Source organism: Penaeus vannamei, chromosome 20 (assembly GCF_042767895.1).
Source record: "Penaeus vannamei isolate JL-2024 chromosome 20, ASM4276789v1, whole genome shotgun sequence".
NCBI classification, from domain to species: domain Eukaryota; kingdom Metazoa; phylum Arthropoda; class Malacostraca; order Decapoda; family Penaeidae; genus Penaeus; species Penaeus vannamei.
The window spans coordinates 5,244,125-5,261,624 of record NC_091568.1 but is presented as its reverse complement, the minus strand read 5'-3'; the positions used below and the strand labels follow the sequence as shown (position 1 = coordinate 5,261,624).

At 35.2% G+C, this 17,500-nt stretch overlaps 5 protein-coding genes across 5 annotated transcripts in view; all 5 read left to right on the top strand.

Moving 5' to 3' along the window:
- The window catches only part of LOC113815172 (rhodopsin), a 1,692-nt gene extending 1,433 nt beyond the window's left edge, over positions 1-259 (top strand). The window contains exon 2 of the mRNA XM_027367253.2: positions 1-259. This exon is cut by the window's left edge and continues 952 nt beyond it. Within this exon, the coding sequence (XP_027223054.1) occupies positions 1-179 (179 nt within the window). The 3' untranslated portion in view covers positions 180-259.
- Positions 260-2,497: 2,238 nt separating this feature from the next.
- On the top strand, positions 2,498-4,331 carry LOC113815165 (rhodopsin-like). The gene is made up of 2 exons (XM_070134780.1): positions 2,498-2,628; positions 3,096-4,331. The coding sequence occupies exon 2, from the start codon at positions 3,096-3,098 to the stop codon at positions 4,224-4,226; it is 1,131 nt and encodes a 376-aa protein (XP_069990881.1). The 5' UTR covers positions 2,498-2,628; the 3' UTR covers positions 4,227-4,331.
- Positions 4,332-6,338: 2,007 nt separating this feature from the next.
- LOC113815158 (rhodopsin-like) lies at positions 6,339-8,325 on the top strand. The gene is made up of 2 exons (XM_070134779.1): positions 6,339-6,463; positions 7,086-8,325. The coding sequence occupies exon 2, from the start codon at positions 7,086-7,088 to the stop codon at positions 8,214-8,216; it is 1,131 nt and encodes a 376-aa protein (XP_069990880.1). The 5' UTR covers positions 6,339-6,463; the 3' UTR covers positions 8,217-8,325.
- Positions 8,326-10,229: 1,904 nt separating this feature from the next.
- LOC113815160 (rhodopsin) lies at positions 10,230-12,428 on the top strand. Its single transcript, XM_070134777.1, has 2 exons — positions 10,230-10,339; positions 11,189-12,428. The coding sequence occupies exon 2, from the start codon at positions 11,189-11,191 to the stop codon at positions 12,317-12,319; it is 1,131 nt and encodes a 376-aa protein (XP_069990878.1). The 5' UTR covers positions 10,230-10,339; the 3' UTR covers positions 12,320-12,428.
- Positions 12,429-14,420: 1,992 nt separating this feature from the next.
- LOC113815169 (rhodopsin-like) lies at positions 14,421-16,436 on the top strand. Its single transcript, XM_070134776.1, has 2 exons — positions 14,421-14,498; positions 15,197-16,436. Exon 2 carries the CDS (start codon positions 15,197-15,199, stop codon positions 16,325-16,327), a length of 1,131 nt encoding a protein of 376 aa, XP_069990877.1. The 5' UTR covers positions 14,421-14,498; the 3' UTR covers positions 16,328-16,436.
- The last annotated feature ends 1,064 nt before the right edge of the window (positions 16,437-17,500 follow it).

Below are 17,500 nucleotides of genomic sequence, written 5' to 3'. Positions count from 1 at the left end.
TCGCCAAGGCCAACGCCGTCTACAACCCCATCGTGTACGCCATCAGCCACCCCAAGTACCGAGCTGCCCTTGAGAAGAAGCTGCCTTGCCTTGCTTGTGCTACTGAGGGCAGGGATGGAGGTTCTGATGCTGGATCCACTGCCACTGCTCAGAGCACCGAGAAGGCTGAGTCTGCCTAAAATACTAATGTCAATAGGTTTTCGAGAACAATTGTCCCAAATACCCTGTAACTAAGTTCTAAATACACACCCAGCATTTATCACTGAACATTTATTTACTTAATAGAATAGGGAAAATGACAAGTAAAAGATAATTGAATCGATGGGTCCAGTGCCACTTAGAACAACGAAAAGTTTTAGGGAGCTTATACCCTAATTTTCCAAGGGATGTAAGAAAAAACATCCCATCTCATTAATTTGGAATGAAAATAACAAACATTAGTACCACGATTGATGTTTTCTACGATAGGATATTTTCTGTACTGAGTATACAAGTTATTTTTTTTTTCAATTATCATAAAAAAGAGACGAGAGAAAAATATATAGACTAGGATTTGGATTGATTGATCAATTATCTGTGTTTATTTATATATATACATATATATGTGTGTGTGTATGTGCATACATTCATATATGTATGTGTGTGTGTGTAAACACACATATATGTATATTTATATGTGTGTGTGTACATATGTTTGTGTTTCCAAATATATATATATATATATATATATATATATATATATATATATATATATATATATATATATATACACAAACATATATGTGTGCACACACATGCATATATGTATATACATGCATACATGTATATACACACATACATACATATGTCTACTATATATACGTAGATATTTATACATTCCACTTTCATAATCCTTCTACATTCATGACGTGGGTGATGTCATCATATTTATCATATTTAAGTCTCTTCGTCTTGCGTCAGAGAGGAATGAACATGGCGCGTGGATGGCAACGCAGGGAGGTGGCGTTGGAATGATGAATTTCCTCCTCAAGGAACTTGTTGGAAGATGACGACTATGACCTATTTTGTCCTCCTTTTGTGGGCGGAGAGAAAATGGATGAATTCGCCCATTTTTGTATGTTTCCCAACCATTTCAAACTCATGAGCACTCACCTTTTGCATGATAACTGTGGGAATACCTATATATATTTGGATACATGTGTATGTGTATGTGTATATATATATATATATATATATATATATATATATATATATATATATATATATATATATATATATATATATATATATATGAAGAAACTGATGGAGCTAGATTTCCAGGTCAACAACGAGTTCGTGTTCGCGATCACGATTCAACCACTGAAAGAACAGTGTCAATCATATAATAAAGCGGTGTTCATGAGCATCTGGTTGGGAGCTTCAGCTGTAACACAAAGAGCTGTTGAACCTCCTGTGAATCTTGGTGCCGAAGACCGGAAGTTGGTCATATCGTTTCATTATAACTGCTAATAGAAGTCATCCATTACATTGGGCAATAACAGCCGAAGGATTAAATACAGTTTTAAAATTATTTACATTTTATTAAAATACAAAACACAATGGAGTCTATTAAGAAAATGAGAGCAGATGAATTGTCGCATTCTGTTAAAAAACGTAATGGTTATAGACATAGTGACCACAATAACACATACTTACACACACAAACATAAGTAAAGGTTAGTGAGTGAATATGTTTTTATGAGATCGTGTACATTGAATTCAACATTGCGCAAATATTACTTCACCCAGTAAAAGCCTAATGTCATTTTCGAAATGACTGATAGTCCAATCTACAGTTTCTTCTAAGACAATCATCAAATCTTATTTTTCCGCTTTTGCTCGAGAAATGAAAATCAGAAGTTAAATGGACACACAGCAATAGAGGAATCGGATATTCGTACATCAGCAATTCAGTGTCCTGGAATCAGTGTATCAAAAGTTTCAAAACTCATATAATTTATAATTAGTATTGGCGCTGATTATGCATTTTTTTGCATTCTTACATCGCGTTTTCATGACTGAATCAGGTTCATTACGGGTAAGAGCTTTGCTAGTTTTAGAATTGCCCTGATTGGTATGTTTTCATCATATATGTATTTCTTGCAAAACCTTAAGACGCGTTTTTCATATAAACATATGAATGGGATTGCATATTACTACTGACACTTCATATTATTTATAGAAATAACATATAAATATAATAGGTAGAGAGGCAATACACGACCGCAGAAATCATTTGATTTCTATTGTCCCGTGACATGTTAAATATATAATTTACCTTTGGGAATGAGACATTGCTTAAGACACGTGTATCATTTCATGACAAACTCCTTTCAATGTTACCTTAAAAGAAATGAAAAGAAATGAGTATTTCAGACCGTGGAAGTAGAGAATGTTTGTATGTTTGCAGCAAGAAAGTTGGTAATCTTATAATGCACGTACAGAGCACCAGCTGACTATATAAGACCATCATGCACATCAGCACTCTCAGTTACCTCGCGGGACTCATCCAGAGAGGAGGTGCTTCACGCCGAAGTAGTTCGACTTTGAAATTTCTTCGGTTGTGGTTGAAGATCTTTTATTATAAAGGTAAAGTCTTTCAAATATGTTTTATTACTTCGATAGTTACTCATGAAAAATCATTAAAATGTGTCAAAAGCTGCAGTAGTACATGAAAAGGATTATTTTGCCTGGACTGTATAAACATTTTACTGTTGAATCATTTTCACTCTCTTAAACTGGTTAAAGAAAATATGTTTTATATATTTGTATGCAAATGAATAAGCATATCTTTATAAACATAAGATAGTGTGTATATGTACATGCATATATATATATATATATATATATATATATATATATATATATATATATATATGTAGATACGTTTATAGTTTAACTTTTGTAGATATATGTGTGATGTATTTATATTCGTAAGTTTTGCTAGATACCGAATTGCCAGTTTTACATACCTAATCTAATTTTGAACTTTAATGTGTTCAAATATAATTATACAATATACACTGTATAATACTTAGCTTCAAAATTTATTACAGATGTCGTCGTGGAACAATCCAGCACAGGACACTGTCCTTCCAACCACTAACCCTTATGGGAACTATACAGTGGTGGACACTGTGCCAGAAAACATGCTCCATATGGTGCATTCCCACTGGTACCAGTTCCCTCCAATGAACCCTCTCTGGTATGGTCTTCTCGGCTTCTGGATGACTGTCATGGGAACATTGTCTGTAGCTGGTAACTTCGTAGTCATCTGGGTATTCATGAATACCAAGAGTCTGCGAACACCCGCCAACCTGTTGGTCGTCAACTTGGCCATCTCCGACTTCTTCATGATGCTTACCATGACTCCTCCTCTTCTGGTCAACGCTTACTGGGGAACATGGATTCTCGGCGCATTCTTCTGTGAGGTCTACGCTTTCCTGGGATCCTTCTTCGGTTGCGTGTCCATCTGGTCCATGGTCTTCATCACTGCCGACCGGTACAACGTTATCGTCAAGGGAGTGTCTGCTGAACCTCTCACATCTGGTGGAGCCATGTTGAGGATTGCTGGCACTTGGACTTTCACTCTTGCCTGGTGCCTTCCTCCCTTCTTCGGATGGAACCGATATGTACCTGAGGGTAACATGCTTGCCTGTGGTACTGACTACCTGACTGAGACTGAACTCTCCAGGAGCTATCTGTACGTCTACTCTGTATGGGTATATCTTTTCCCTCTTGCCTACATCATCTACAGTTACACTTTCATCGTTCAGGCTGTTGCTGCTCACGAGAAGGGAATGCGAGAACAAGCCAAGAAGATGGGAGTCAAGTCCCTCAGGAGTGAGGAAGCCCAGAAGACCTCTGCTGAGTGCCGTCTTTGCAAGGTTGCTCTCATGACCGTCACCCTGTGGTTCGTGGCGTGGACCCCCTACTTCGTCATCAACTGGGGAGGCATGTTCAACAAGCCCATTGTCACTCCTCTTTTCTCCATCTGGGGCTCCGTCTTCGCCAAGGCCAACGCCGTCTACAACCCCATCGTGTACGCCATCAGCCACCCCAAGTACCGTGCTGCCCTTGAGAAGAAGCTGCCTTGCCTTGCTTGTGCTACAGATGGCCGAGATGGAGGTTCTGATGCTGCTTCCACTGCCACTACTGAGAACGCTGAGAAAACCGAGTCTGCCTAAGGAACTAAACGAGGATTTTTCCAATATCGTTCTCTAAAAATGTCAGTTGGAGAGACCAAATTTTTGTCCCTTGTTATGGAGTTTGAATAAAGTTCCCTGCATCAATCACTCGTATTTAATAGCATCCTAAATAGTTATACTGCCAATTATATACATAAAACCTTTAAATGACTATGTAGTGGGAAAGAAAAAAAAATCTGAATGAAAAAATATGAACCGATATATACTTGCAAGAGTACGCATCTATATTTACCTATTTCACTTGTATATACACATATAAAAACATAATTAACATTTTAAGTATATGTGTATATATACCTATATGCATTGTATATTTGTGTATGTATATGTATGTACACACACACACACACACATACACACACACACACACACACACACACACACACACACACACACACACGCACATATATATATATATATATATATATATATATATATATATATATATATATGCATTGTATATATATGTATGTATGTATACACACACACACACACACACACACACACACACACACACACATATATATATATATATATATATATATATATATATATATATATATATATATATATATATATGTATGTATGTATTTATATATATGTATATATATATACTTATACACATACACAAACACACACACACACATATATATATGCATGTATGTATGTATATGTATATGTATATACACATATATAAGTCACATTGGTGGAAGTGTTTGAAAGTCACTCCTAAACTGTCTGCATTTCAACTGCGTTTTCACATCTCCAATAGCACTTTCGGAATTTCCTTCGTCCAAGGCCTAGTGTTGCTGCCATCATTAATTCCAATGGGTTTAATCTGAAAAAAACATATCAATTGATTTATTAGCTGCTAAGGTGTGTATATAGTTTTGATAAACTACTTTACAATTATATAAAATCTGTATATATATTTTTGTACACCCTGCATATGTATGTGTGCGTATATAGGTGTGTGTGTGAATATATATATATATATATATATATATATATATATATATATATATATATATATATATATATATATATATGTATGTATGTATGTATATATATATATATATATATATATATATATATATATATATATATATATATATATATATATATATATATATATATATATATTCGAGCGTATGTCTGTGTGCATATAGAAAGATGGGTAAATAGATGTATTGTCCAAAATAAAAATAATAATTATAGATTATGTGAAAATGATCAAATATGGCTTGCTTTTAACTCATTTATCAGACAATTACATCGGAAAATCATAAACAGAAAAACCGTTAAAGGAGCGTTTTAAATACTATTACATGAATGAAAAAGATGCATGAATAGTAATAAATGTAACTGAAATATTCACTAAGGTTAGACACTGACCTTTATATAACGTGATATTAAATACAATAAAAACTGGCTATAATGATGTATACATACACACATCTCGTTATACGTACATGTAGAACGTACATATTGATATGAGTAAAAGTCAATGCATTTCCGGATAAAAACCTCATGATGAACAACGGAAAATGTTGTATGAGTTATAAATTCTTCTTTCGACTGAACAACACGTGGGAGTATTTAGCATAGGACTTTCAAACATTATTTAGATTTTGGAATGAATATTATAGCAAGGCGATCATACATCGAAGAAAAATAAATATGTATTCCCAATTGAACTTCACTGAACAGTTCTACTCCGATTTTATTTGACTGAGATATTAAAAGAGATATCAAAAGTTAAATAAGAATGGGAAATGTCAATGAAGAGACCACAGGCCTCCCCAGTTAACGTTCAAGGATTGCAATATATGTTGAGGAAAATTAAAGACTTATTTACCGTAAAAAATAGCATTAAATTCAGACATTTCGATGTTATATAGCAATAATGATAACTATATATCGAAAATCAAACCGCAAGAATGGGGAATATTAATGGAGAGACATCAGAGCGTCCAGATTAACGTTCACAAAAAAAAAAAAAAAATGCAGCAGGACAGACATGTGTTCTTGTATGCATGTAACCAAAGACGAGGAAGTCGGTAATCTTATAATGCAAGTACAGACCACCAGCGGACTATAAAAGAACTGCTCTCACACCTCCAGCTTCAGTTACCTTACGGGACTCAGCTAGAGAGGAGGTGTCTCACGCCGAAGTAGTTCGACTCTGAAATTTCTTCGGCTGAATATCTTTCATCGTAAGTATAATATCAATCTTTGGAAAAAAAAAATTCTTGCCTAATATTTTAGAGAAAAGTTTTCTGGTTAGGCTCCCACATATAAACTGTCGGTCCGTGTGCCGTCATTTTCAACTTCAATCTGCTAATTCATGTACTCCTAGAAAACACGTACACATCTGTCTTCTTAGTATATTTATATATGTGTGCATTTGTGTGTGTGCGTGTGTATGGGCATACATATATGCATATATATACATATATGTTTGTATGTATGTATATACATATATGTGTGTGTGTGTTTATACATGTATATACTACGCATACATATGTATAAACATACATATATATATGCATACACGTTCGTGTATATACACATACACATGCAAATTATGACGCTGTACACAAACGAGCCTTCGATAAAAAGGTTTAATCTTTCAATGTATACATTTATTTGTTTGTATATACATACCACATATATTTTTATCCATTTCTGCAATATGTATATTCTATTTTATGTGTGTTCACATTCATCAATTCTTAAATGTCCATACATACATATATATATATATATATATATATATATATATATATATATATATATATATATATAATGTACACTACTTTTTAAAATTCATTACAGATGTCGTCGTGGAACAACCCAGTTCAGGACACTGTCCTTCCATCCACTAACCCTTATGGGAACTATACAGTGGTGGACACTGTGCCACAAAGCATGCTCCATATGGTGCATTCCCACTGGTACCAGTTCCCTCCAATGAACCCTCTCTGGTATGGTCTTCTCGGCTTCTGGATGACCATCATGGGAACATTGTCTGTAGCTGGTAACTTCGTTGTCATCTGGGTATTCATGAATACCAAGAGTCTGCGAACACCCGCCAACCTGCTTGTCGTCAACTTGGCCATCTCCGACTTCTTCATGATGCTTACCATGACTCCTCCTCTTCTGGTCAACGCTTACTGGGGAACATGGATTCTCGGCGCATTCTTCTGTGAGGTCTACGCTTTCCTGGGATCCTTCTTCGGCTGCGTGTCCATCTGGTCCATGGTCTTCATCACTGCTGACCGATACAACGTCATCGTCAAGGGAGTGTCTGCTGAACCTCTCACATCTGGTGGTGCTATGATGAGGATTGCTGGCACTTGGCTTTTCACTCTTGCCTGGTGCCTTCCTCCCTTCTTCGGATGGAACCGATATGTACCTGAAGGTAACATGCTTGCCTGTGGTACTGACTACCTGACTGAGACTGAACTCTCCAGGAGCTATCTGTACGTGTACTCTGTATGGGTATATCTTTTCCCTCTTGCCTACATCATCTACAGTTACACTTTCATCGTTAAGGCTGTTGCTGCTCACGAGAAGGGAATGCGCGAACAGGCCAAGAAGATGGGAGTCAAGTCCTTGAGGAGCGAGGAAGCCCAGAAGACCTCTGCTGAATGCCGTCTGTGCAAGGTTGCTCTCATGACCGTCACCCTGTGGTTCGTGGCGTGGACCCCCTACTTCGTCATCAACTGGGGAGGCATGTTCAACAAGCCCATTGTCACTCCTCTTTTCTCCATCTGGGGCTCCGTCTTCGCCAAGGCCAACGCCGTCTACAACCCCATTGTGTACGCCATCAGCCACCCCAAGTACCGAGCTGCCCTTGAGAAGAAGCTGCCTTGCCTCGCCTGCAGTACTGAAGGCCGAGATGGAGGCTCTGATGCTGGATCCACTGCCACTGCTCAGACCAGTGAGAAGGCTGAGTCTGCCTAAGGAACTACTACTAATATCTTATATCATTTTCTAAAACTGTCGGCAGGAAAAGCAAATTCTTGTCCGATATCCCTTATTATCGAGTTAGAATAAAACTCCCAGCATCAGACACTTGCCTTTAATAGTAACCTAATAGAATATGATACATACTATTATATTGGTAGATATATAATAAAATGTATATTATTTCATAAGGATGGGCAATATAACACATTAAAAAAAAAAATACCCACATATGTGAGCATATATACCTACATATTTTTACACATATTAACATGTTCAAATTCACATGACCATACATATGTGTATGTATATATAAAGAAACATGAATTCACACGTATATATATGTATGTATATATACTTATGCACACACACACACACACACACACATATATATATGCATGTATGTATGTATATGTATATGTATATATACATATATATAATTGCGTATATATATGCATAAATATACATACATTCATATATATATATGTGTGTGTGTGTGTGTGTGTGTGTGTGTAAGTGTGTGTGTGTGTGTGTGTGTACACACACACACGCGCACACACACACACTTATATATACATCCATACATGCATATATATATATATATATATATATATATATATATATATATATATATATATGTACATGCATATATATGGTAAGTCACATTGGTGGAAGTGTTTGAAAGTCACTCCTAAACTGTCTGCATTTCGACTGCGTTTTCACATCTCCAATAGCACTTTCGGAATTTCCTTCATCCAAGGCCTACTGTAACTGCCATCATTAATTTCAATGGGTTTAATCTGAAAAAAAAATCAACTGAGTTATTAGCTGCTAAGGTGTGTATACAGTTTTGATAAACTACTTTACAATTATTTAAAATCTGTATATATATTTTTTGTACACCCTGCATATGTATGTGTGTATGTGTGCGTATATAGGTGTGTGTGTGAATATATATATATATATATATATATATATATATATATATATATATATATATATATATATATATATATATATATATATATATATATATATATTCGAGCGTATGTCTGTGTGCATATAGAAAGATGGGTAAATAGATGTATTGTCCAAAATAAAAGAAAATAAAAAATATAGAATATGTGAAAATGATCAAATATGGCTTGCTTTTAACTCATTTATCAGACAATTACATCGGATAATCATGAACAGAAAAACCGTTAAAGGAGCGTTTTAAATACTATTACATGAATGAAAAAGCTGCATGAATAGTAATAAATGTAACTGAAATATTCACTAAGGTTAGACACTGACCTTTATATAACGTGATATTAAATACAATAAAAACTGGCTATAATGATGTATACATACACACATCTCGTCATACGTACATGTAGTACGTACATATTGATATGACTAAAAAAAAGTCAATGCATTTCCGGATAAAAACCTCATGATGAACAATGGAAAATGTTGTAGGAGTTATAAATTCTTCTTTCGACTGAACAACACGTGGGAGTATTTAGCATAGGACTTTCAAACATTATTTAGATTTTGGAATGAATATTATAGCAAGGCGATCATACATCGAAGAAAAATAAATATGTATTCCCAATTGAACTTCACTGAACAGTCCTACTCCGATTTTATTTGACTGAGATATTAAAAGAGATATTAAAAGTTAAATAAGAATGGGAAATGTCAATGAAGAGACCACAGGGCTCCCAAGTTAACGTTCAAGGATTGCAATATATCTTGAGGAAAATTAAAGATTTATTTACCGTAAAAAATAGCATTAAATTCTGACATTTCGATGTTATATAGCAATAATGATATCTATATATCGAAAATAAAACCACAAGAATGGGGAATATTAATGGAGAGACATCAGAGCGTCCAGATTAACGTTCACAAAAAAAAAGAAAATTGCAGCAGGACAGACATGTGTTCTCGTATGCATGTAACCAAAGACGAGGAAGTCGGTAATCTTATAATGCAAGTACAGACCACCAGCGGACTATAAAAGAACTGCTCTCACACCTCCAGCTTCAGTTACCTTACGGGACTCAGCTAGAGAGGAGGTGTCTCACGCCGAAGTAGTTCGACTCTGAAATTTCTTCGGCTGAATATCTTTCATCGTAAGTATAATATCAATCTTTGGGAAAACTTTTTCTTGCCTAGTATTTTAGAGAAAAGTTTTCTGGTTAAGCTCCACATATAAACTGTCGGTCCGTGTGCCGTCATTTTCAACTTAAATCTGCTAATTCATGTACTCCTAGAAAACACGTACACATCTGTCTTCTTAGTATATTTATATATGTGTGCATTTGTGTGTGTGCGTGTGTATGGGCATATATATATGTATATATATACATATATATGTTTGTATGTATGCATATACATATATATGTTTGTATGTATGTATATACATATATATGTTTGTATGTATGTATATACATATATGTGTGTGTGTTTATACATGTATATATATAAAGATATATGACTACGTATACATATCTATATATATGCATATATATACATATATATGTATGTATGTATATACATATGTGTGTGTGTGTATTTATACATGTATATATATAAAGATATATAACTACGCATACATATGTATAAACATACATATATATATGCATACACGTTCGTGTATATACACATACACATGCAAATTATGACGCTGTACACAAACGAGCCTTCGATAAAAAGGTTTAATCTTTCAATATTTACATTTGTTTGTTTGTATAAACATACCGCATATATTTTCATCCTTTTCTGCAATATGTATATTCTATTTTATGTGTGTTCACATTCATCAATTCTTAAATGTCCATATATATATATATATATATATATATATATATATATATATATATATATATATATATATATATATATATATATATATATATATATATATATATATATATATATATATATATATAATGTACACTACTTTTTAAAATTCATTACAGATGTCGTCGTGGAACAACCCAGTTCAGGACACTGTCCTTCCATCCACTAACCCTTATGGGAACTATACAGTGGTGGACACTGTGCCAGAAAACATGCTCCATATGGTGCATTCCCACTGGTACCAGTTCCCTCCCATGAACCCTCTCTGGTATGGTCTTCTCGGCTTCTGGATGACCATCATGGGAACATTGTCTGTAGCTGGTAACTTCGTTGTCATCTGGGTATTCATGAATACCAAGAGTCTGCGAACACCCGCCAACCTGTTGGTCGTCAACTTGGCCATCTCCGACTTCTTTATGATGCTTACCATGACTCCTCCTCTTCTGGTCAACGCTTACTGGGGAACATGGATTCTCGGCGCATTCTTCTGTGAGGTCTATGCTTTCCTGGGATCCTTCTTCGGCTGCGTGTCCATCTGGTCCATGGTCTTCATCACTGCTGACCGATACAACGTCATCGTCAAGGGAGTGTCTGCTGAACCTCTCACATCTGGTGGTGCTATGATGAGGATTGCTGGCACTTGGCTTTTCACTCTTGCCTGGTGCCTTCCTCCCTTCTTCGGATGGAACCGATATGTACCTGAGGGTAACATGCTTGCCTGTGGTACCGACTACCTGACTGAGACTGAACTCTCCAGGAGCTATCTGTACGTCTACTCTGTATGGGTATATCTTTTCCCTCTTGCCTACATCATCTACAGCTACACTTTCATCGTTAAGGCTGTTGCTGCTCACGAGAAGGGAATGCGCGAACAGGCCAAGAAGATGGGAGTCAAGTCTCTGAGAAGCGAGGAAGCCCAGAAGACCTCTGCTGAATGCCGTCTGTGCAAGGTTGCTCTCATGACCGTCACCCTGTGGTTCGTGGCGTGGACCCCCTACTTCGTCATCAACTGGGGAGGCATGTTCAACAAGCCCATTGTCACTCCTCTTTTCTCCATCTGGGGCTCCGTCTTCGCCAAGGCCAACGCCGTCTACAACCCCATCGTGTACGCCATCAGCCACCCCAAGTACCGAGCTGCCCTTGAGAAGAAGCTGCCTTGCCTCGCCTGCAGTACTGAAGGCCGAGATGGAGGCTCTGATGCTGGATCCACTGCCACTGCTCAGACCAGTGAGAAGGCTGAGTCTGCCTAAGGAACTACTACTAATATCTTATATCATTTTCTAAAACTGTCGGCAGGAAAAGCAAATTCTTGTCCGATATCCCTTATTATCGAGTTAGAATAAAAATCCCAGCATCAGACACTTGCCTTTAATAGTAACCTAAAAGAATATGATACATACTATTATATTGGTAGATATATAATAAAATGTATATTATTTCATAAGGATGGGCAATATAAAACATATAAGAAAAAAATTGACCCACATATGTGAGCATATATACCTACATATTTTTACACATATTAACATGTTAAAATTCACATGACCACACATATGTGTATGTATATATACAGAAACATGAATTCACACGTATATATATGTATATATATACTTATACACATACACACACATAAATATATATATATGCATGTATATATGTATATGTATATGTATATATACATATATATAATTACGTATATATATGCATAAATATACATACATTCATATATATATGTGTGTGTGTGTGTGTGTGTGTGTGTGTGTGTGTGTGTGTATCTATGTATATACGCACACACGCGCACACACACACACACTTATATATACATACATCCATACATACATACATACATACATACATACATACATATATATATATATATATATATATATATATATATATATATATATATATGTACATGCATATATATGGTAAGTCACATTGGTGGAAGTGTTTGAAAGTCACTCCTAAACTGTCTGCATTTCGACTGCGTTTTCACATCTCCAATGGCACTTTTGGAATTTCCTTCGTCCAAGGCCTAGTGTAACTGCCATCATTAATTCCAATGGGTTTAATCTGAAAAAAAAAATCAACTGAGTTATTAGCTGCTAAGGTGTGTATACAGCTTTGATAAACTAATTTACAATTATTTAAAATCTGTATATATATTTTTGTACACCCTGCATATGTATGTGTGTGTGCTTATATATGTATATAGAGAGATAGATAGGTGTGTGTGTATGTCTTTATGGGTGTGTGTACGCATATAGGTGTGTGTGTGAATATATATATATATATATATATATATATATATATATATATATATATATATATATATATATATATATATATATATTCGAGTGTATGTCTGTGTGCATATAGAAAGATGGGTAAATAGATGTATAGTCCAAAATAAAAATAAAAATATAGAATATGTGAAAATTATCAAATATGGCTTGCTTTTAACTCATTTATCAGACAATTACATCGGATAATCATGAACAGAAAAACCGTTAAAGGAGCGTTTTAAATACTATTACATGAATGAAAAGGCTACATGAATTGTAATAAATGTAACTGAAATATTCACTAAGGTTAGACACTGACCTTTATATAACGTGATATAAATACAATAAAAACTGGCTATAATGATGTATACATACACACATCTCATCATACGTACATGTAGTACGTACATATTGATATGAATAAAAGTCAATGCATTTCCGGATAAAAACCTCATGATGAACAATGAAAAATGTTGTAGGAGTTATAAATTCTTCTTTAGACTGAACAACACGTGGGAGTATTTAGCATACGACTTTCAAACATTATTTAGATTTTGGAATGAATATTATAGTAAGGCGATCATACACCGAGGAAAAATAAATATGTATTCCCAATTGAACTTCACTGAACAGTCCTACTCCGATTTTATTTGACTGAGATATTAAAAGAGATATCAAAAGTTAAATAAGAATGGAAAATGTCAATGAAGAGACCACTAGGCTCCCAAGTTAACGTTCAAGGATTGCAATATATCTTGAGGAAAATTAAAGATTTATTTACCGTAAAAAAATAGCATTAAATTCAAATATTTCGATGTTATATAGCAATAATGATAACTATATATCGAAAATCAAACCGCAAGGATGGCGAATATTAATGGAGAGACATCAGAGCGTCCAAATTAACGTTCACACACACACACAAAAAAAAAATGCAGCAGGACAGACATGTGTTCTTGTATGCATGTAACCAAAGACGAGGAAGTCGGTAATCTTATAATGCAAGTACAGACCACCAGCGGACTATAAAAGAACTGCTCTCACACCTCCAGCTTCAGTTACCTTACGGGACTCAGCCAGAGAGGAGGTGTCTCACGCCGAAGTAGTTCGACTCTGAAATTTCTTCGGCTGAATATCTTTCATCGTAAGTATAATATCAATCTTTGGGAAAACTTTTTTCTTGCCTAATATTTTAGAGAAAAGTTTTCTGGTTAGGCTCCCACATATAAACTGTCGGTCCGTGTGCCGTCATTTTCAACTTAAATCTGCTAATTCATGTACTCCTAGAAAACACGTACACATTTGTCTTCTTAGTATATTTATATATGTGTGCATTTGTGTGTGTGCGTGTGTATGGGCATACATATATGCATATATATACATATATATGTTTGTATGTATGTATATACATATATGTGTGTGTGTGTTTATACATGTATATACTACGCATACATATGTATAAACATACATATATATATATATATATATATATATATATATATATATATATATATATATATATATATATATATATATATATATACACGTTCGTGTATATACACATACACATGCAAATTATGACGCTGTACACAAACGAGCCTTCGATAAAAAGGTTTAATCTTTCAATGTATACATTTATTTGTTTGTATATACATACCACATATATTTTTATCCATTTCTGCAATATGTATATTCTATTTTATGTGTGTTCACATTCATCAATTCTTAAATGTCCATATATATATATATATATATATATATATATATATATATATATATATATATATATATATATATATATATATATATATAATGTACACTACTTTTTAAAATTCATTACAGATGTCGTCGTGGAACAACCCAGTTCAGGACACTGTCCTTCCATCCACCAATCCTTATGGCAACTACACTGTGGTGGATACGGTGCCAGAATTCATGCTCCACATGGTGGACTCTCACTGGTACCAGTTCCCTCCCATGAACCCTCTCTGGTATGGCCTTCTCGGCTTCTGGATGACCATCATGGGAACGCTGTCTGTTGCTGGTAACTTCGTAGTCATCTGGGTATTCATGAATACCAAGAGTCTGCGAACACCTGCCAACCTGCTTGTCGTCAACCTGGCCATCTCCGACTTCTTCATGATGCTCACCATGACTCCTCCTCTCCTGGTCAACGCTTACTGGGGAACATGGGTGTTCGGAGCCTTCTTCTGTGAGATCTACGCTTTCCTGGGTTCCCTTTTCGGCTGCGTGTCCATCTGGACCATGGTCTTCATCACTGCTGACCGATACAACGTCATCGTCAAGGGAGTGTCTGCTGAGCCTCTCACATCTGGTGGTTCTATGATGAGGATTGCTGGCACTTGGCTTTTCACTCTTGCCTGGTGCCTTCCTCCCTTCTTCGGATGGAACCGATATGTACCTGAGGGTAACATGCTTGCATGTGGTACTGACTACCTGACTGAGACTGAACTCTCCAGGAGCTATCTGTACGTCTACTCTGTATGGGTATATCTTTTCCCTCTTGCCTACATCATCTACAGCTACACCTTCATCGTTAAGGCTGTCGCTGCTCACGAGAAGGGAATGCGCGAACAGGCCAAGAAGATGGGAGTCAAGTCCTTGAGGAGCGAGGAAGCCCAGAAGACCTCTGCTGAATGCCGTCTGTGCAAGGTTGCTCTCATGACCGTCACCCTGTGGTTCCTGGCGTGGACCCCCTACTTCGTTATCAACTGGGGAGGCATGTTCAACAAGCCCATTGTCACTCCTCTGTTCTCCATCTGGGGCTCCGTCTTCGCCAAGGCCAACGCCGTCTACAACCCCATCGTGTACGCCATCAGCCACCCCAAGTACCGAGCTGCCCTTGAGAAGAAGCTGCCTTGCCTCGCCTGCAGTACTGAAGGCCGAGATGGAGGCTCTGATGCTGGATCCACTGCCACTGCTCAGACCAGTGAGAAGGCTGAGTCTGCCTAAGGAACTACTACTAATATCTTATATCATTTTCTAAAACTGTCGGCAGGAAAAGCAAATTCTTGTCCGATATCCCTTATTATCGAGTTAGAATAAAAATCCCAGCATCAGACACTTGCCTTTAATAATAACCTAAAAGAATCATACATATTATTATATTGGTAGATATATAATAAAATGTATATTATTTCATAAGGATGGGCAATATAAAATATATAAGAAAAAAATTGACCCACATATGTGAGCATATATACCTACATCTTTTTACACATATTAACATGTTCAAATTCACATGACCACACATATGTGTATGTATATATACAGAAACATGAATTCACGCGTCCATGTGTATGTGTGTGTATTATATGTGTGTGTGTGTATATATATATATATATATATATATATATATATATATATATATATATATATATAAATGTATATGCATATATATGTGTGTGTGTGTATACTTTTTAGATGTATATATATACATAAGACCTTTTTTGTAGCATCCCGAAACTTGAAATACTCTGATATATGTTTGATGTATCATTGTTATCGTTGCCAATAGAATTATTTGTCTATATGTACTCACTCTCATATGTGTACCTACATGTACATACAGACACTTATGTACACACATGCACACACAGTATGTGTGTGTTTTCATATATATACATATATATATATATATATATATATATATATATATATATATATGTATTTATATATAAACATATACATATACATGCACACACACACACATATATATGTATGTATGCATGTGAAAATGTGTGTGTGAGTGTGTACATGCGTATACATGTAGGTACGCATAAGTGAATGAGTGAACGAAGATCGATAAATAGCTTTATTGATAATAGTACCAAAGATGTAGAATCACAAATGATTTGATTCCAATTCATTCCTCAAAGTATATGTATATGTGTATGTGTGTTAGTGCATATATTTATTTTTTATTTATTTATTTATGTAATATATATATACGTATACATAAATGTATAAAGTATACATATATATATATGTATAATGTATACATATATATATGTGCGTATGTGTGTTTGTATGTATATATATAGATATGTACACATATACATATGTATGTATATTTATGTGCGTATGTACATATATATACATATATATGTAATGCATACTGTATAT

What these genes read in the sequence shown, in the direction of transcription:
- LOC113815165 (XM_070134780.1), top strand. Translation starts at nt 3,096, where the DNA reads ATGTCGTCGTGGAACAATCCAGCACAGGACACTGTCCTTCCAACCACT.
- LOC113815158 (XM_070134779.1), top strand. Translation starts at nt 7,086, where the DNA reads ATGTCGTCGTGGAACAACCCAGTTCAGGACACTGTCCTTCCATCCACT.
- LOC113815160 (XM_070134777.1), top strand. Translation starts at nt 11,189, where the DNA reads ATGTCGTCGTGGAACAACCCAGTTCAGGACACTGTCCTTCCATCCACT.
- LOC113815169 (XM_070134776.1), top strand. Translation starts at nt 15,197, where the DNA reads ATGTCGTCGTGGAACAACCCAGTTCAGGACACTGTCCTTCCATCCACC.